The following is a 15633-nucleotide window of genomic DNA, read 5'->3' on the forward strand; positions in this document are numbered from 1 at the left end:
AACTTGGAAAATAAACTTGCATTTTGTAAATTATTGTGCTTTAACTTCCACATTTTATTGTATAGGCCTGTATATGTATATATGTAAGCCTATATATTTTATAAAACACATGCGGAAGTCTACGGGACAATCATCAGTCACATGCGCATACCAGTGGTTTCGGATAATGTTGACATCAGTTAACAGATGGTAACTTTTGGGACAGCCAGATCGGATCTTGTCCCTTTGGCATCCCCCTCTGCGTCCAACAGAAGTCACAATAGAACAGAAGCCCTGCCTCCACGCCAAAGGGCCATATAAAAGACCCCTCTCACACACCATGACCACAAAACTCTCTGCTCCTCTCTCAAGAGCACATTTAGAGACAGCACCCGATCAAATCATGACTCCAAACATTATTACCGAAGCTCATTCCCACTCATTCGGTTCTCGAATGACTGTGGCTCAAAGAAAAGAGGCACATGAATTGAGAAAGGTGAGGATGATTTTGGGTTCATTTGAACACCCTGAGCCATGTTAACGGTTGTACTTGTGCTATCTATAAACTCACACTCACATTAACCGATTTCTGTCTTTTTCCAGACTCTCAAGCCATTGATGGAAAAAAGAAGGCGGGCTCGCATTAACGAGAGCCTCAATCACTTAAAAACACTTATACTCCCTTTGGTCGGCAAAGACGTAAGTATCTCTGGTACTTGCATGGTCATACAGTACTTAAATTCAAATCTAGCCTTTGTCAATGTCTGAACAATACCCTAATGTGTCCAATCACTTTCAATATTTTAGGCTTCACGCTATTCAAAGCTGGAGAAAGCTGACATTCTCGAAATGACTGTGCGGTTCCTCAGAGACCTGCCTTCCTCATCAGCTAAAGGTGAGGGATTTATTTTTTTATATTATTATTATTTTCAGAGTCTATTGGCAACTGTATTTATTTTAACATGGTCCTAATGTATTTACCATTTTTCTCTCTCTCCAAAGGTCAAACAGGCAGCTATAAAGAGGGATATAAAGCATGCTTGCAGCGCATCTCTGCGATGCTGCCGCAGTCTAACCTCGAAACAGAAACCCGTCAGCGCGTCAACGAGTTCATCCAGCACTCCACGGTGTCTGCGACGTCCTCCTGCCAGAACTGCTGTTCTCAGAACTCCAGAATGATTTCACAAATGCACCAGAGACTTGTGAGCTTGAGGAACAGCAGCTCTGCAACAGAGAAGCACTCCATCAGTAGCGCTTCAGCTCCCAGTCAACCTCAGCCTGTGCCACAAGCAGCTGTGCACATGTGGAGACCCTGGTGACCAAACAAAAGCCTTCGGGGAAATTGTTTAGTATTAACTCTGCATATTATTTATTTGTCATAGTAGGTTTTAGTTAAAATGTAAAGCCTGTGGTTGAGATTACATGTAAGGAATTTAAGGAAATGCTGCTTTGTAAATGAAAGAAAGCCAGCGAGCACAGATCATGCTGTCTTCATGAATATAACGTTATGCAATCCTCGCTGGGGGTTTAAATACTATGGGTTGTAATCAACAAAATTGTAAACCCCAAGGGTTAAAATGTATTTCTGAGGTTTGCACAATTTAATTGATTTCATTTGGTCTGTGCAAAGAAATCGTAAACACTGTGTGTTATTTATTAATGGCAAAATGAATGTCCCTGAAGGAAGCATAATCACAAAATATTATTGTGAATCAACAGAAAAATAAAACCTTTTTGCTTTGAAATTCTTGAAATCTTGTTTGTGTATTTATTGGAAATTGTTTTAAAAATTTCTCATTAGGGGAATAAAGCAGCTGGAAGTTGACAGAAATGCAGAAATGACAAACAAAACACAAAAGAACACATACATATAAAACTATTTCCTAGGCACACATACGCATTGATCTGGATAAAAAAAAAACTGGAAAACAACAGCAACCATTTTCCATTTAGCATAAGTTATTATATGAGTTATTTGTTGTCTGAGAGACCATAGAAATGATCTTCAGCATTCCTAACACAGACAGCTCTCTGCGCTCAGGTTATTTCATAGTATTTTATTTATTATTTATTTATTTATTTATTTTTGCGCGGCAAACAAGTGTCGCCAAAGACACATCTTGATAAGTCTGTTTCATGAAACTTCGCTGCATTCATACACAAATATAAAATATTTTTGACTAATCAGTGATAGTATCTAATATTTAAAATGTTTCAGTTAAACTTTTATACCATTGAAGCGACCCTAGATAAACATGCAGTGCTTGAAAATTATTATTATTTTTTTTTAATTAATTTATTTATTTTTGATACCAATATACCCCAGTAACTCAAGCCTGGTTTTGTGGTCCAGGGCCACATATGAGAAACAAAATAGTTGGCAAGTATCAGTCTGGAAAGGGTTATCAAGCCATTTCTAAAGCTTTGGGACTCCAGCGAACCACTGTCAGAGACATTATAATGGAGGGCCTACCAAAATTACTCAACAATTGCGCAACAACAACTCATCCAGGAGGTCATAAAAGAACCCAGAACAACATCTAAAGAATTGCAGGCCTCACTAACCTCAATTAAGGTCAGTGTTCATGGTTCAACAATAAGAAAGATGGATGCATGGGAGAATTACAAGGCAAAAGCCATTGCTGACCAAAAAGAACACAAAGGCTTGTCTCACATTTGCCAAAATATCTTGATTATCAAGATTTTTGGGCAAATATTCCGTGGACTGATGCGACAAAAGTCCTGTTACATCTGGCATAAATCCAACACAGCATTTCATAAAAAGAACACAATACTAACAGTCAAAAATGGTGGTAGTAGTATGATTGTCTGGGGCTGCTTTGCAGCTTCAGGATCTTGATGGCTTGCCATAATTGATGAAAACATGAATTCTGCACTCTGTCAGAAAATCCTAAACGAGAATGTCTGGCTTTCAGTTTGTGACCTCAAGCACACTTGGGTTATGCAAAAGGACAATGATCCCAAACACACCAGCATATCCACCTCTGAAGGGCTCAATTAAAACAAAATTAAGATTTTAAGTCAAAGTCTGGACTTAAATCCAATTGGGATGCTGTGGAACTAATGGAATACATAGTCGATATAAAAAACTGGATGACGAGTAATTTCTTACTGCTAAATTCTGAAAAAAAAAGGTGTTAATTATAGGACCTAAAAACTATGCATGTAATAACCTAGAACACTGTCTAAGACTTGATGGCTGCTCTGTCAATTCTTCGTCATCAGTTAGGAACCTAGGTGTGCTATTTGAGAGCAATATTTCCTTAGAAAGCCAAAAATATATCTTAGTTAGGGCCTATGCTCTCAATGTCAAATGCAGAAATGTTAATCCATGCATTTATGACTTCAAGGTTAGATTATTGTAATGCTTTATTGGGTGGTTGTTCTGCACGCTTAGTAAACAAACTACAGCTAGTCCAAAATGCAGCAGCAAGAGTTCTTACTAGAACCAGGAAGTATGACCATATTAACCCGGTCCTGTCATCACTGCACTGGCTCCCTATCAAACATCGTATATATTTTAAAATATTGCTTATCACTTATAAAGCCCTGAATGATTTAGCACCTCAGTATTTGAATGAACTCCTTTTACATTATAATCCTCTACGTCCGCTACGTTCTCAAAACTCAGGCAATTTGATGATCCCTAGAATATCAAAATCAACTGCGGGCGGCAGATCATTTTCCTATTTGGCACCTAAACCCCTAAAATAACCTACCTAACATTGTTTGGGAGGCAGACACACTCTTGCAGTTTAAATCTAGATTAAATACCCATCTCTTTAACCTGGTTTACACTTCACATACTAATATGCTTTTAATATCCAATTGCATTAATTATGTAAACCGGAACCGGAAACACTTCTCATAACACCCTATGTACTTGCTACATCATTAGAAGAATGGCATCTACGCTAATATTAGTCTGTTTCTATCTAATTCCAAAGTCACCGTAGCCACCAGATCCAGTCTGTATCCAGATCAGAGGGTCACTGCGGTCGCCCGGATCCAGTACGTATCCAGACCAGATGGTGGATCAGCACCTAGAAAGGACCTCTACATCCCTGAAAGACAACTAGAGTCCCAGATATAGATCTCCTGTAAAAACCTTAGATTGTAAATCTCCTGTAAAGTCTCAGATAACCACCAGGACAAGACCACAGGAAACAGATGATTCTTCTGCACAATCTGACTTTGCTGCAGCCTGGAATTGAACTACTGGTTTCGTCTGGTCAGAGGAGAACTGACCCCCAACTGAGCCTGGTTTCTCCCAAGGTTTTTTTCTCCATTCTGTCACCGATGGAGTTTCGGTTCCTTGCCGCCATAGCCTCTGGCTTGCTTAATTGGGGTCTCTTCATCTACAGCGATATCATTGACTTGATTGCTAATAAATGCACAGACACCATTTAAATTGAACAGAGATAACATCACTGAATTCAATGATGAACTGCCTTTAACTATCATTTTGCATTATTGAGACACTGTTTTCCTGATGAATGTTGTTCAGCGCTTTGACGCAATGTATTTTGTTTAAATCGCTGTATAAATAAAGGTGACTTGACTTGACTGTGGCATGACCTTAAACAGTCCATTCATGCTTGAAAACCCTCCAGGTGGCAAAATTAGAACAATTCTGCAAAGAAGAGTGGGGCAAAATTTTATCCACAGCAGTGTGAAAGACTCATTGCCAGTTATCGCAAATGCTTGATTGCAGTTGTTGCTGCAAAGAGTGGCACAACCAGTTATTAGATTTTGTGCATTTGGTGTAATGCAATGTGTTTATGTGGTTTAAGGCTCAAAAAACATTATTTTCCACATACTGTACATTATTGTTGCTCATCTATGCCCCACCTTTCTGAAACACATTGATATTTCAGTCTAATTCTGTAGGCTACACAATCATGAGGAAGACTGCTGACTTGACAGTTGTCCAAAAGACGACCATTGACACCTTGCACAAGGAGAACAGGACACAAAAGGTCATTGCAAAAGAGGCTGGCTGTTCACAGAGCTCTGTGTCCAAGCACATTAATAGAGAGGCGAAGGGAAGGAAAAGATGTGGTAGAAAAAATAGTACAAGTAAAATGGATAACCACACCCTGGAGGGGATTGTGAAACAAAACCCATCCAAAAATGTGGGGGAGATTCACAAAGAGTGGACTTCACCTAGAGTCAGTACTTCAAGAACCAATAAACACAGACATATACAAGACATGGGTTTCAGCTGTCGCATTCCTTGTGTCAAGCCACTCTTGAACAACAGACAGCGTCAGAAGCGTCTCGCTTCAAAAAGGACTGGACTGCTGCTGAGTGGTCCAAAGCTATGTTCTCTGATGAAAGTAAATTTTGCATTTCCTTTGGAAATCAGGGTGCCAGAGTCTGGAGGAAGAGAGGAGAGGCACACAGTCCACAATGCTTGAGGTCCAGTTTAAAGTCTCCACAGTCAGTGATGGTTTGTGGTGCCATGTCATCTGCTGGTGTTGGTCAACTGTGTTTTCTGAGGACCAAGGTCAACACAGCCATATACCAAGAAGTTTTAGAGCACTTCATGATTCCTGCTGCTGACCAACTTAATGGAGATGAAGATTTCATTTTCCAACAGGACTTGCACCTGCACAGAGTGCCAAAGCTACCAGTACCTGGTTTAAGGACCATGGTATCCCTGTTCTTATTTGGCCAGCAAACTCACCTGACCTTAACCCCATTGAAAATCTGTGGTGTATTGTGAAGAGGAAGATGTGATATGCCAGACCCAAGAATGCAGAAGAGCTGAAGGCCACTATCAGAGCAACCTGGGCTCTCATAACACCTGAGCAGTGCCACAAACTGATCGACTCCATGCCACGCTGCATTGCTGCAGTAATTCAGGCAAAAGGAGCCCCAACTAAGTATTGAGTGCTGTACATGCTCATACTTTTCATGTTTATACTTTTCAGTTTGCCAAGATTTCTAAAAATCCTTTCTTTGTATTGGTCTTAAGTAATATTCAAATTTTCTGAGATACTGAATTTGGGATTTTCCCTAGTTGTGAGTTATAATCATCAAAATTCAAAGAAATAAACATTTGAAATATATCGGTCTGTGTGTAATGAATTAATATAATATACAAGTATCACTTTTTGAGTGGAATTAGTGAAATAAATCAACCTTTTGTTGCTATTCTAATTATATGACCAGCACCTGTAAATTAGGCATTTGTTGCATCCAATTGGGACATACACTGAAAAATATTATAAATGCAACACTTGCTGAACTCAAAGATCTAAGACTTTTTTATCTACACAAAAGGCCTATTTCTCTACGGAGCCCCGCACATGACATGCAGGAAAAAAATATAATGCTAAATCGTGTGCACGATTTACTCATTCGTTCCCTCAATGTACTAAAACGTGCACACGATTACAATTGCGTTCACTTGATTTACTATTGCGTTCACTCGACTAATTATTCTCTGCTGGTGTGCTGTTGTCTGAGGTGTAGCAGTCAAGCTGATTTGTGAAACTAAAAGTGTGTATAAAATTAAATAAACGGATTACTTTTTAAGCAGTATGCAAGTTATAAGAGTAAAAACTATTGATTGAGTTGAAGAGCTTTTGAATGTTAAATGGACCAGGCATGCGTCACAGTCTCCAAGAGCTTATCAGTTAACCTCCAATGCTTGTGGTGGTCATGTCCAAAATAAATAAATAAATAAATACAAAGAAATTCGATTTAGCAAATCGAGCGAACGCAATAGTAATCGTGTGCACATTTTAGTAAATTGAGGGAAAGAATTAGTAAATCTTGTGCACAATTTATTTATTTTTTCCTGCATGTCATGTGCGGGGCTCTGTAAATTATCTCTTTCTCTCTCTCTCTCTCAAAAAAAATAAATAAAAATAAATAATAATTCTGTGTAAATCTGTGTTAGTGAGCACTTCTTCTTTGCTGATATAATCCATCCACCTCAAAGGTGTGGCATATCAAGATGCTGATTAGACACCATGATTATTGCACAGGTGTGCCTTGGAATGGCCACAATAAAATGCCAGTCTAAAATGTGCAGTTTTACAGTATTGGTGGGTCCTGGGGGGAGGGGGTGGTATCTGGTGTGACCACCATTTGCTTCTGGCAGTGCAACACATCTCCTTGGAATAGAGTTGATCAGGTTGTTGCTGGATATTGGCAGGAACTGGAACACGTTGTCGTATATGCCGATCCAGAGCATCCCAAACATGATCAATGGGTGACATGTCCGTTGAATATGCTGGCAATGCAAGAACTGGAATGTTTTCAGTTTCAAGGAATTGTGTACAGATCCTTGCAACATGGGGCCGTGTATTACCATGCTGCAACATGAGGTGATGGTCGTGAATGAATGGCACAACAATGGTCCTCAGGATCTCATCCGGTATCTCTGTGCAGTCAAAATGCCAGCAATAAAATGCATCTTTGTTCATTGTCCATAACATAAATCCTGCCCATACCATAACCCCACCACCAGCATGGGCCACTCGATCCACAACATTGACATCAGCAAACCGCTCACCCACACAACGATATACATGCTGTCAACCATCTGCCCTGTACAGTGATCGGGCATTCATCCAAACAGAGATCAACTCTCCAAAGTGCCAGACCCCCGCGAATATGTGCACTTGCCCACTCCAGTCAGTTACGAGAATGATCTGCAGTCAGGTCGAGACCCCAGTGATGACAACGAGCATGCAGATGAGCCTCCCTGAGATGGTTTCTGACAGTTTGTGCAGAAATTCTTTGGTTATGCAAACCGATTGTTGCAGCAGCTGTCCGTGTGGCTGGTCTCAGACGATCTTGGAGGTGAAGATACTGGATGTGGAGGTCCTGGGCCGGTTTGGTCACACATGGTCTGTGGTTGTAAGGCTGGTTGGATGTACTGCCAATTTTCTGGAACACCTTTGAAGATGGCTTATGGTAGAGAAAAATTGACATTCAATTCATGGGCAACAGCTCTGGTGGACTTTCCTTCAGTCAGCATGCCAATTGCACGCTGAAAACTTGCAACATCTGTGGCATTGTGCTGTGAGATAAAACTGCACATTTTAGATCTGCCTTTTGTGGCCAGCCTAAGGCACACCTGTGCAATAATCATGCTGTCTAATCAGCATCTTGATATGGCACACCTTTGAGGTTGGTGAATTATCTTGGCAAAGGAGAAGTGCTCACCAACACAGATTTAGACAGATTTGTGAACAATGTTTGAGAGAAATAGGCCTTTTGTGTACATAGCAAAGTCTCAGAACTTTGAGTTAAGTTCACGAAAAATCATTTTGTTCAGTGTAATTACTGATTGTAATGACATACAGTCTTTTTACACGTTGATTGCATTGCGACTCGTTGTGTAAAAATAAAACAATGACTGCATTTGTGACTGGAGAAAGGACAAACAACAAGTGCTACTCTACACAAAACCCGCGGTTCAATCATCAGTGGCAAATTCTTTAAATAAGAAAATGTTTACAGGCTGTGAGTCAGAACAACCAGGATTGTAGGCTACTCTCCCAGGTTTAGGAAACAGTCCTACACAAAATGCCTTGTACACATCTGAATATTTGGGTTGAACTGTTCTGGAACAGTGTTGTAAATACAACTTAAGACAATGATTGGCTATTTATTTTTTTTTATTTTTTTATGTATTTATTTATTTATTTTGGACATGACCAGCACAAGCATTGGAGGTAATTGATGCGCTCTTGGAGACTGTGACGCATGCCTGGTCCATTTAACATTCAAAAGCTCTTCAACTCAATCAATAGTTTTTGCTCTTATAACATGCATACCATTTAAAAAGTAAACATTTTAAAACAGTTTAAAAAGTAAACCATTTATTTAATTTTATTACACACTTTTAGTTTCACAAATCAGCTTGACTGCTACACCTCAGACAACAGCACACCAACAGAGAAAGAAAAAACTGTGGACATGCATTTTTGATTGTCGGATTAAATTTTTATGTGTGTGTGTCACCCTATTTCCTTTGTCTCCCATTCCCAACCCCCTACAAAACTGAATTAAACAAAGAGAGAGAAAGAAGTAGAAGAAGAAAAAGAAGAAGAAGAAGAAGAAGAAGAAGAAGAAGAAGAAGAAGAAGAAGAAGAAGAAGAAGAAACATTTTTTTTTCGCGTCAGTCAGTGATGCTCTATTGCCATATTCGGTCAAAAGGCTCAGACACAGACGCCAGTAGTTTGGAAAGGCACGCTATAAACGAAGCAACGTGATAGGATGATAATATAGCAAACATGTTACTGAAGAGTTTGCAGTCTTGATTTGAGGGGGTTGGGATTCAAATTAGTGGCGCGCTTTGGTGTGATTGGAAGAACAGACATCCATCTGTTACATTGTAACGGCGCGTGTCAGACGCGTGAGATCACCGCTGATTTGAAACAAGGTGTTTCATAGAACCACAGAACAAATAAAATGTCTGGTCACTGCAAAATACATATATATATATATGGGGAAAAATAGGATTTCTGAAAATAAACATAGAAACGCGGTTTAATCTCCTTTGTATATAAATAAAACCTTATCTCTGACCATCCTTTATTGTTTGTTTTTTCTAAACTCTGTTGTATTCCAAACATCCATACCCTTGTTTAATATCAACTAAAATACAGTCTACATAATTTTCCAAGGTAGGTTTTTGCTATATTTTGGAGTAATAAAAACGTAAACTATAAATCGAACATGGTCCGAATGTAAACAGATGTTGACAGTATAGCGTGGCTTGGTTAATTATCGCGCGGTCATCATGCTCTGTATTATTTATTAGATGTCCAATATGGCGGTTTTCCTTGTGAACTAAAATATATTAAAGCACAAATTGTAATAAAACAAAGACAAGTTAAAGTAACCCACAACTTTAAATGCCTGAAGCATATGCATTAATGCCTCAGCAATAAACATTAAACAAAATGCGGAATGGAAAATTAACTTGCATTTTGTAAATGATTGTGCATTAACTTCCAAATGTTATTGTGTAATCCTATGTATGTATATGTAGGCCTATATATTTTATAAAACACATGTGGAGGTCTACGAGAAAATAAAAATAATAATCGCATATACCAGTGCCTTTGGATGATGCTGGCATCACTCAACAGATGTTCATTGGAACTTCACGAGTGGTGGGACAGTCAGATCACAGATCAGACCTTTGGCATCCCCCTCTGCGTCCAACAGAAGTCACAATAGAACAGAAGCCCTGCCTCCACGCCAAAGGGCCCTATAAAAGACCCCTCTCACACACCATGACCACAAAACTCTCTGCTCCTCTCTCAAGAGCACATTTAGAGACAGCACCCGATCAAATCATGACTCCAAACATTATTACCGAAGCTCATTCCCACTCATTCGGTTCTCGAATGACTGTGGCTCAAAGAAAAGAGGCACATGAATTGAGAAAGGTGAGGATGATTTTGGGTTCCTTTGAACACCCTGAGCCATGTTAACGGTTGTGCTTGTGCTATCTATAAACTCACACTCACATTAACCGATTTCTGTCTTTTTCCAGACTCTCAAGCCATTGATGGAAAAAAGAAGGCGGGCTCGCATTAACGAGAGCCTCAATCACTTAAAAACACTTATACTCCCTTTGGTCGGCAAAGACGTAAGTATCTCTGGTACTTGCATGGTCATACAGTACTTACATTCAAATCTAGCCTTTGTCAATGTCTGAACAATACCCTAATGTGTCCAATCACTTTCAATATTTTAGGCTTCACGCTATTCAAAGCTGGAGAAAGCTGACATTCTCGAAATGACTGTGCGGTTCCTCAGAGACCTGCCTTCCTCATCAGCTAAAGGTGAGGGATTTATTTTTTAATATTATTATTATTTTCAGAGTCTATTGGCAACTGTATTTATTTTAACATGGTCCTAATGTATTCACTATTTTTCTCTCTCTCCAAAGGTCAAACAGGCAGCTATAAAGAGGGATATAAAGCATGCTTGCAGCGCATCTCTGCGATGCTGCCGCAGTCTAACCTCGAAACAGAAACCCGTCAGCGCGTCAACGAGTTCATCCAGCACTCCACGGTGTCTGCGACGTCCTCCTGCCAGAACTGCTGTTCTCAGAACTCCAGAATGATTTCACAAATGCACCAGAGACTTGTGAGCTTGAGGAACAGCAGCTCTGCAACAGAGAAGCACTCCATCAGTAGCGCTTCAGCTCCCAGTCAACCTCAGCCTGTGCCACAAGCAGCTGTGCACATGTGGAGACCCTGGTGACCAAACAAAAGCCTTCGGGGAAATTGTTTAGTATTAACTCTGCATATTATTTATTTGTCATAGTAGGTTTTAGTTAAAATGTAAAGCCTGTGATGGAGATTACATGTAAGGAATTTAAGGAAATGCTGCTTTGTAAATGAAAGAAAGCCAGCGAGCACAGATCATGCTGTCTTCATGAATATAACGTTATGCAATCCTCGCTGGGGGTTTAAATACTATGGGTTGTAATCAACAAAATTGTAAACCCCAAGGGTTAAAATGTATTTCTGAGGTTTGCACAATTTAATTGATTTCATTTGGTCTGTGCAAAGAAATCGTAAACACTGTGTGTTATTTATTAATGGCAAAATGAATGTCCCTGAAGGAAGCATAATCACAAAATATTATTGTGAATCAACAGAAAAATAAAACCTTTTTGCTTTGAAATTCTTGAAATCTTGTTTGTTTATTTATTGGAAATGGTTTTTAAAATTTCTCACTGGGGGAATAAAGCAGCTGGAAGTTGTAGACGAAAAAAACAAAGCAAATGACAAAAACAAAACAAAAAGAACAGGTAAATAATCTCCTTAAATAGGCACACATTTGCGCTGATCCGCTGATCTGAAAAACTTCTGAAACAACAGCAACAATTTTCCATTTAGCAAATGCTATTATGAGAGTTTTTCTTAGTCTGAAAGACCATAGAAATGATCTTTACTTTACCATCCCTTAAACAGCTCCTTGGGATCGGTTATTGTTTTATTTGTATTTTTTATTTTTTATTTTTTGCGCCGGAAACGAGGGTCGCCAAAGACACCACTTTAGTGATAAGTCTGTGGAATCGTAGCCATTTTTATACAAGGAACTTTAGCATCTCTGAACAGTCTAGGCCATCTTATTTACAGAGGCACGTGCGAAGCTCCCTCAGCTTTATGTTTTGCGCGGGAAATAAGTGTCGCCAAAAATACCAACTTCAAGTCTGTTTCATGAAAGCGGAATAGAAGCCATTTCTTTCCAATGAATTGCTATGTTTGACATGACACATTTATAAATTAATGACCATAAATTGTTGATCGGAACAATGAACATGAATGTTGTAAAGATATTAAATTATAAAATTATTAATCTTATAGCCTATACGATTTTTTTTTCATAAAATAATTTTGTTCTGCCACACCAAAAGCCATAATGCAGCCGGTTCATCCACACTGAACATTGTTCAATAAGATATCAGGTTCAGTAATGTGTTTGTAATGTGTTTAACACAATTCATTGTGAAAGCCACCCAACTCTGGTTATACACCATTGGTTTGACTGTTTTCGGCAGTTTAAGATGGTCTCCCAAACCAACAAACGATTTACAAGACCAATCTGGATGGCCAGCAAGCATGAGCAAACCTGTAGACTTGTTGATGCTCCCCCCAGCAGGGTGTTGGTGGCTTCTTTTTCTAATGTAAGTGTTGTGTCTTATGTGGCTTTTTCAGGTCTGTTGTTGTCCACATGGGGAAAATCTTAACCATATCTTAAAAAAAAAAAAAAAAAAGAAAAAAAAAAAAAGATTTGTGACAATGTACTTCTCCTCAATACTGAGATGCATAATTTCAGCCATGTCTGTAATCCTACCAGCCCAAATGGTGTGGAACAAGGCAGTTTAGTTCATACTGTCAGGGGTTTGTTCAAATCATGAAATAATGATGATGACCCTATCCATTAATTGTCACAATCATGCACATCCGATGATCAGTACTCACTTTTGTTCTACTCATTCTCACTTTGTGTTCTAACAAGACCTCCACTATATTGATTGCATGACTGACAGGCATCATAATGACTGTTGATCATACTTAGGGATTTGAATAACTGCCTAATTATTAAGCATATGGTGTATAACTCAACCCACTCTGCTCCCAGTGCACAGGCGAGACTGATATCACAAATGACATGCAGCAGAAGAGTTGTGTTATTGTTTTGTTCGGTGGTCTGGCTGATTCAGGAAAGTCTAACTAAGACTTAAGACTGATTAGTTTCACCTGCTGGACAATAATATTTTCTGTTTTCATTATATATATTACCTCTATGTTCTATATTCTTAGAAGGCATGGAGTATCTTTTCACTTGTATGCAGTTGACACTCAAATTTATCTGCCTTTTTAAGCAAACTGAATAGAAAGGCTTAGAAACCTTGTTTGCCTGTCTAAATAATATAAGATCCTTTATGTCCTTAGATAAAACTGAAGCAATTGTGTTTGGGCCCTCTGTGGGGAAAGAAAAAAACATTGTTGATTTTGGAAATCTGCTCTCTAATATCAAACCAACTGTGAAAAGTCTGGGAATAAATATGTACTCTTCCTTTAAGTTTGATCAACACATAAACACAGTGGTTTAGTCAGGCTTTTTTCATCTGCCGTTTCTGTCCCCCACAGATCATTAAAAAGATAGTTCAGACAAAAATGAAAATTATGTCATTAATAACTCACCCTCATGTTGTTCCAAACCTGTAAGACCTCTGTTCATCTTCAGAACACAGCTTAAGATATTTTAGATTTAGTCCGAGAGCTCTCAGTCCCTCCATTGAAGCTGTGTGTACTGTATACTGTCCATGTCCAGAAAGGTAAGAAAAACATCATCAAAGTAGTCCATGTGACATCAGAGGGTCAGTTAGAATTTTTTGAAGCATCGAAAATACATCTTGGTCCAAAAATAACAAAAACTACGACTTTATTCAGCATTGTCTTCTCTTCCGTGTCTGTTGTGAGAGAGAGTTCAAAACACAACCGTTCAATGATATCCAGTTCACGAACGAAACATTCGATGTAACCGGATCTTTTTGAACCAGTTCACCGAATCGAACTGAATCGTTTTAAACGGTTCGCGTCTCCAATACGCATTAATCCACAAATGACTTAAGCTGTTAACTTTTTTAATATGGCTGACACTCCCTCTGAGTTCAAACAAACCAATATCCCGGAGTAATTCATTTACTCAAACAGTACACTAACTGAACTGCTGTGAAGAGAGAACTGAAGATGAACACCGAGCCGAGCCAGATAATGACTCATTTGGAATGACATGAGGGTGAGTTATTAATGACATAATTTAGATTTTTGGGTGAACTATCCCTTTAAAGAGTCTTTTGTTTTATCACGATTGGACTATTGTAATTCTTTATATGCTGGAATTTCCCAGTCCTCTATTAAGATATGGTGCAAAACGCTGCAGATTTCTAATGGGTGTCCGCAAACACGAACATATTACTCCTATTTTAATGACTCTAAATTGGTTGCCAGTTCGTCATAGAGTTGATTTTAAAATATTGTTTGTTTTTACATCTCTTAATGGTCTTGCACCCTTGTACCTGTCTGAATTTTAAATCTGAACACTTCATTCAGGTGTCTGTGGTCCGCAACAATTACTCTCTAGCTCAGCATCCAGCATGACTGAAGAGGTGATCGTGCATTTACCATTTTTGGACCTAGGCTCTGGAACAGTCTTCCTTTTTATTTGAGATCCCTGTCCTCTGTCCATGAGTTTAAATCAGAAAACCAGAAAATAACAGAGAAGTGGCCTCTCTTTGGTTTCACCTAACAACCACCTAGAACATCCAAATAATACAGCATAACACTAGCAAAACATATCAATATCTAAGCAATCACACAGCAACACCCTGGTAACCATCAAAAAGACACTATCCTAACACTGCAGCACGCAGTACCTACATTTAAATAAATAAATTCATATTTGAAACATTCTAAGTTTTACAGATGAAACTTCTTTTTTTTAGTTTAGCTGTTTCTATAAGCTCCTGACACATCACAGCTCCTTTTAAGTGAAATTGGTTAAGCATTATTATTATTATTTTTTTTTTTTTGGATTTAAACAAAAAATACAAAAAAATAAAAATAGAATTGACCAATGCAAAGGAGATTTTTGTCAGATAGACAATCAATAGATTGCAATGTTAAATATGTTAAAAAGGAAATAAAGACCTAGCTGTTTAGGGGATTTTCATAGTTGCAGGTTTTGGTGCGAAGCTGCTGATCCTCTTGAGGGAGGGGGTTGGGTTTGCTTATTGAAATGCTTGGGTTGAGTGAAGCTAAGAGAATAGAGAACAATGAGTTCAGAGTTCAGACAGTTTTGATAAAGAGGTCTTGTCCCACAGCATCATGTCAAAGGCAAGGAGGGAGGTTGATTTTAATACAAACTACAGCTCACAAACACCCAGTTCTCAAAAACACGGACAGTTTGTATACTTCTGAATGAAATGCTGGTCTGTAGAAGAAAAGTTTTTTTCAGAATTTATATAATGAAAGTTGAATTGATGGCAAATACGATGCTTACAAGTGACTAGTGAAAACTTTTAAGAGAACACATAATACAGTGAATTTAATACACCACAACATTAACCATTGT

The 15633-nt window shown here is 38.6% G+C and overlaps 2 protein-coding genes across 2 annotated transcripts; both read left to right on the forward strand.

Moving 5' to 3' along the window:
• The first annotated feature begins 346 nt into the window (after nucleotides 1-346).
• On the forward strand, nucleotides 347-1381 carry LOC113106800 (transcription factor HES-2-like). Its single transcript, XM_026268822.1, has 4 exons — nucleotides 347-475; nucleotides 583-678; nucleotides 787-874; nucleotides 982-1381. Exons 1-4 carry the CDS (start codon nucleotides 383-385, stop codon nucleotides 1296-1298), a joined length of 594 nt encoding a protein of 197 aa, XP_026124607.1. The 5' UTR covers nucleotides 347-382; the 3' UTR covers nucleotides 1299-1381.
• Nucleotides 1382-10292: 8911 nt separating this feature from the next.
• On the forward strand, nucleotides 10293-11670 carry LOC113106801 (transcription factor HES-2-like). The gene is made up of 4 exons (XM_026268823.1): nucleotides 10293-10421; nucleotides 10529-10624; nucleotides 10733-10820; nucleotides 10928-11670. The coding sequence occupies exons 1-4, from the start codon at nucleotides 10329-10331 to the stop codon at nucleotides 11242-11244; spliced, it is 594 nt and encodes a 197-aa protein (XP_026124608.1). The 5' UTR covers nucleotides 10293-10328; the 3' UTR covers nucleotides 11245-11670.
• The last annotated feature ends 3963 nt before the right edge of the window (nucleotides 11671-15633 follow it).

Source organism: Carassius auratus, chromosome 8, assembly GCF_003368295.1.
Source record: "Carassius auratus strain Wakin chromosome 8, ASM336829v1, whole genome shotgun sequence".
Taxonomy (NCBI): Eukaryota; Metazoa; Chordata; class Actinopteri; order Cypriniformes; family Cyprinidae; genus Carassius; species Carassius auratus.

Bases quoted from the DNA above. Each gene is read 5' to 3' on its own strand.
- LOC113106801 (XM_026268823.1), top strand. From the start codon at position 10,329: ATGACTCCAAACATTATTACCGAAGCTCATTCCCACTCATTCGGTTCT. The intron at 10,422-10,528 runs GTGAGGATGATT...GTCTTTTTCCAG, and splicing joins AGGCACATGAATTGAGAAAG to ACTCTCAAGCCATTGATGGA. The intron at 10,625-10,732 runs GTAAGTATCTCT...TCAATATTTTAG, and splicing joins TCCCTTTGGTCGGCAAAGAC to GCTTCACGCTATTCAAAGCT.
- LOC113106800 (XM_026268822.1), top strand. From the start codon at position 383: ATGACTCCAAACATTATTACCGAAGCTCATTCCCACTCATTCGGTTCT. The intron at 476-582 runs GTGAGGATGATT...GTCTTTTTCCAG, and splicing joins AGGCACATGAATTGAGAAAG to ACTCTCAAGCCATTGATGGA. The intron at 875-981 runs GTGAGGGATTTA...CTCTCTCCAAAG, and splicing joins GCCTTCCTCATCAGCTAAAG to GTCAAACAGGCAGCTATAAA.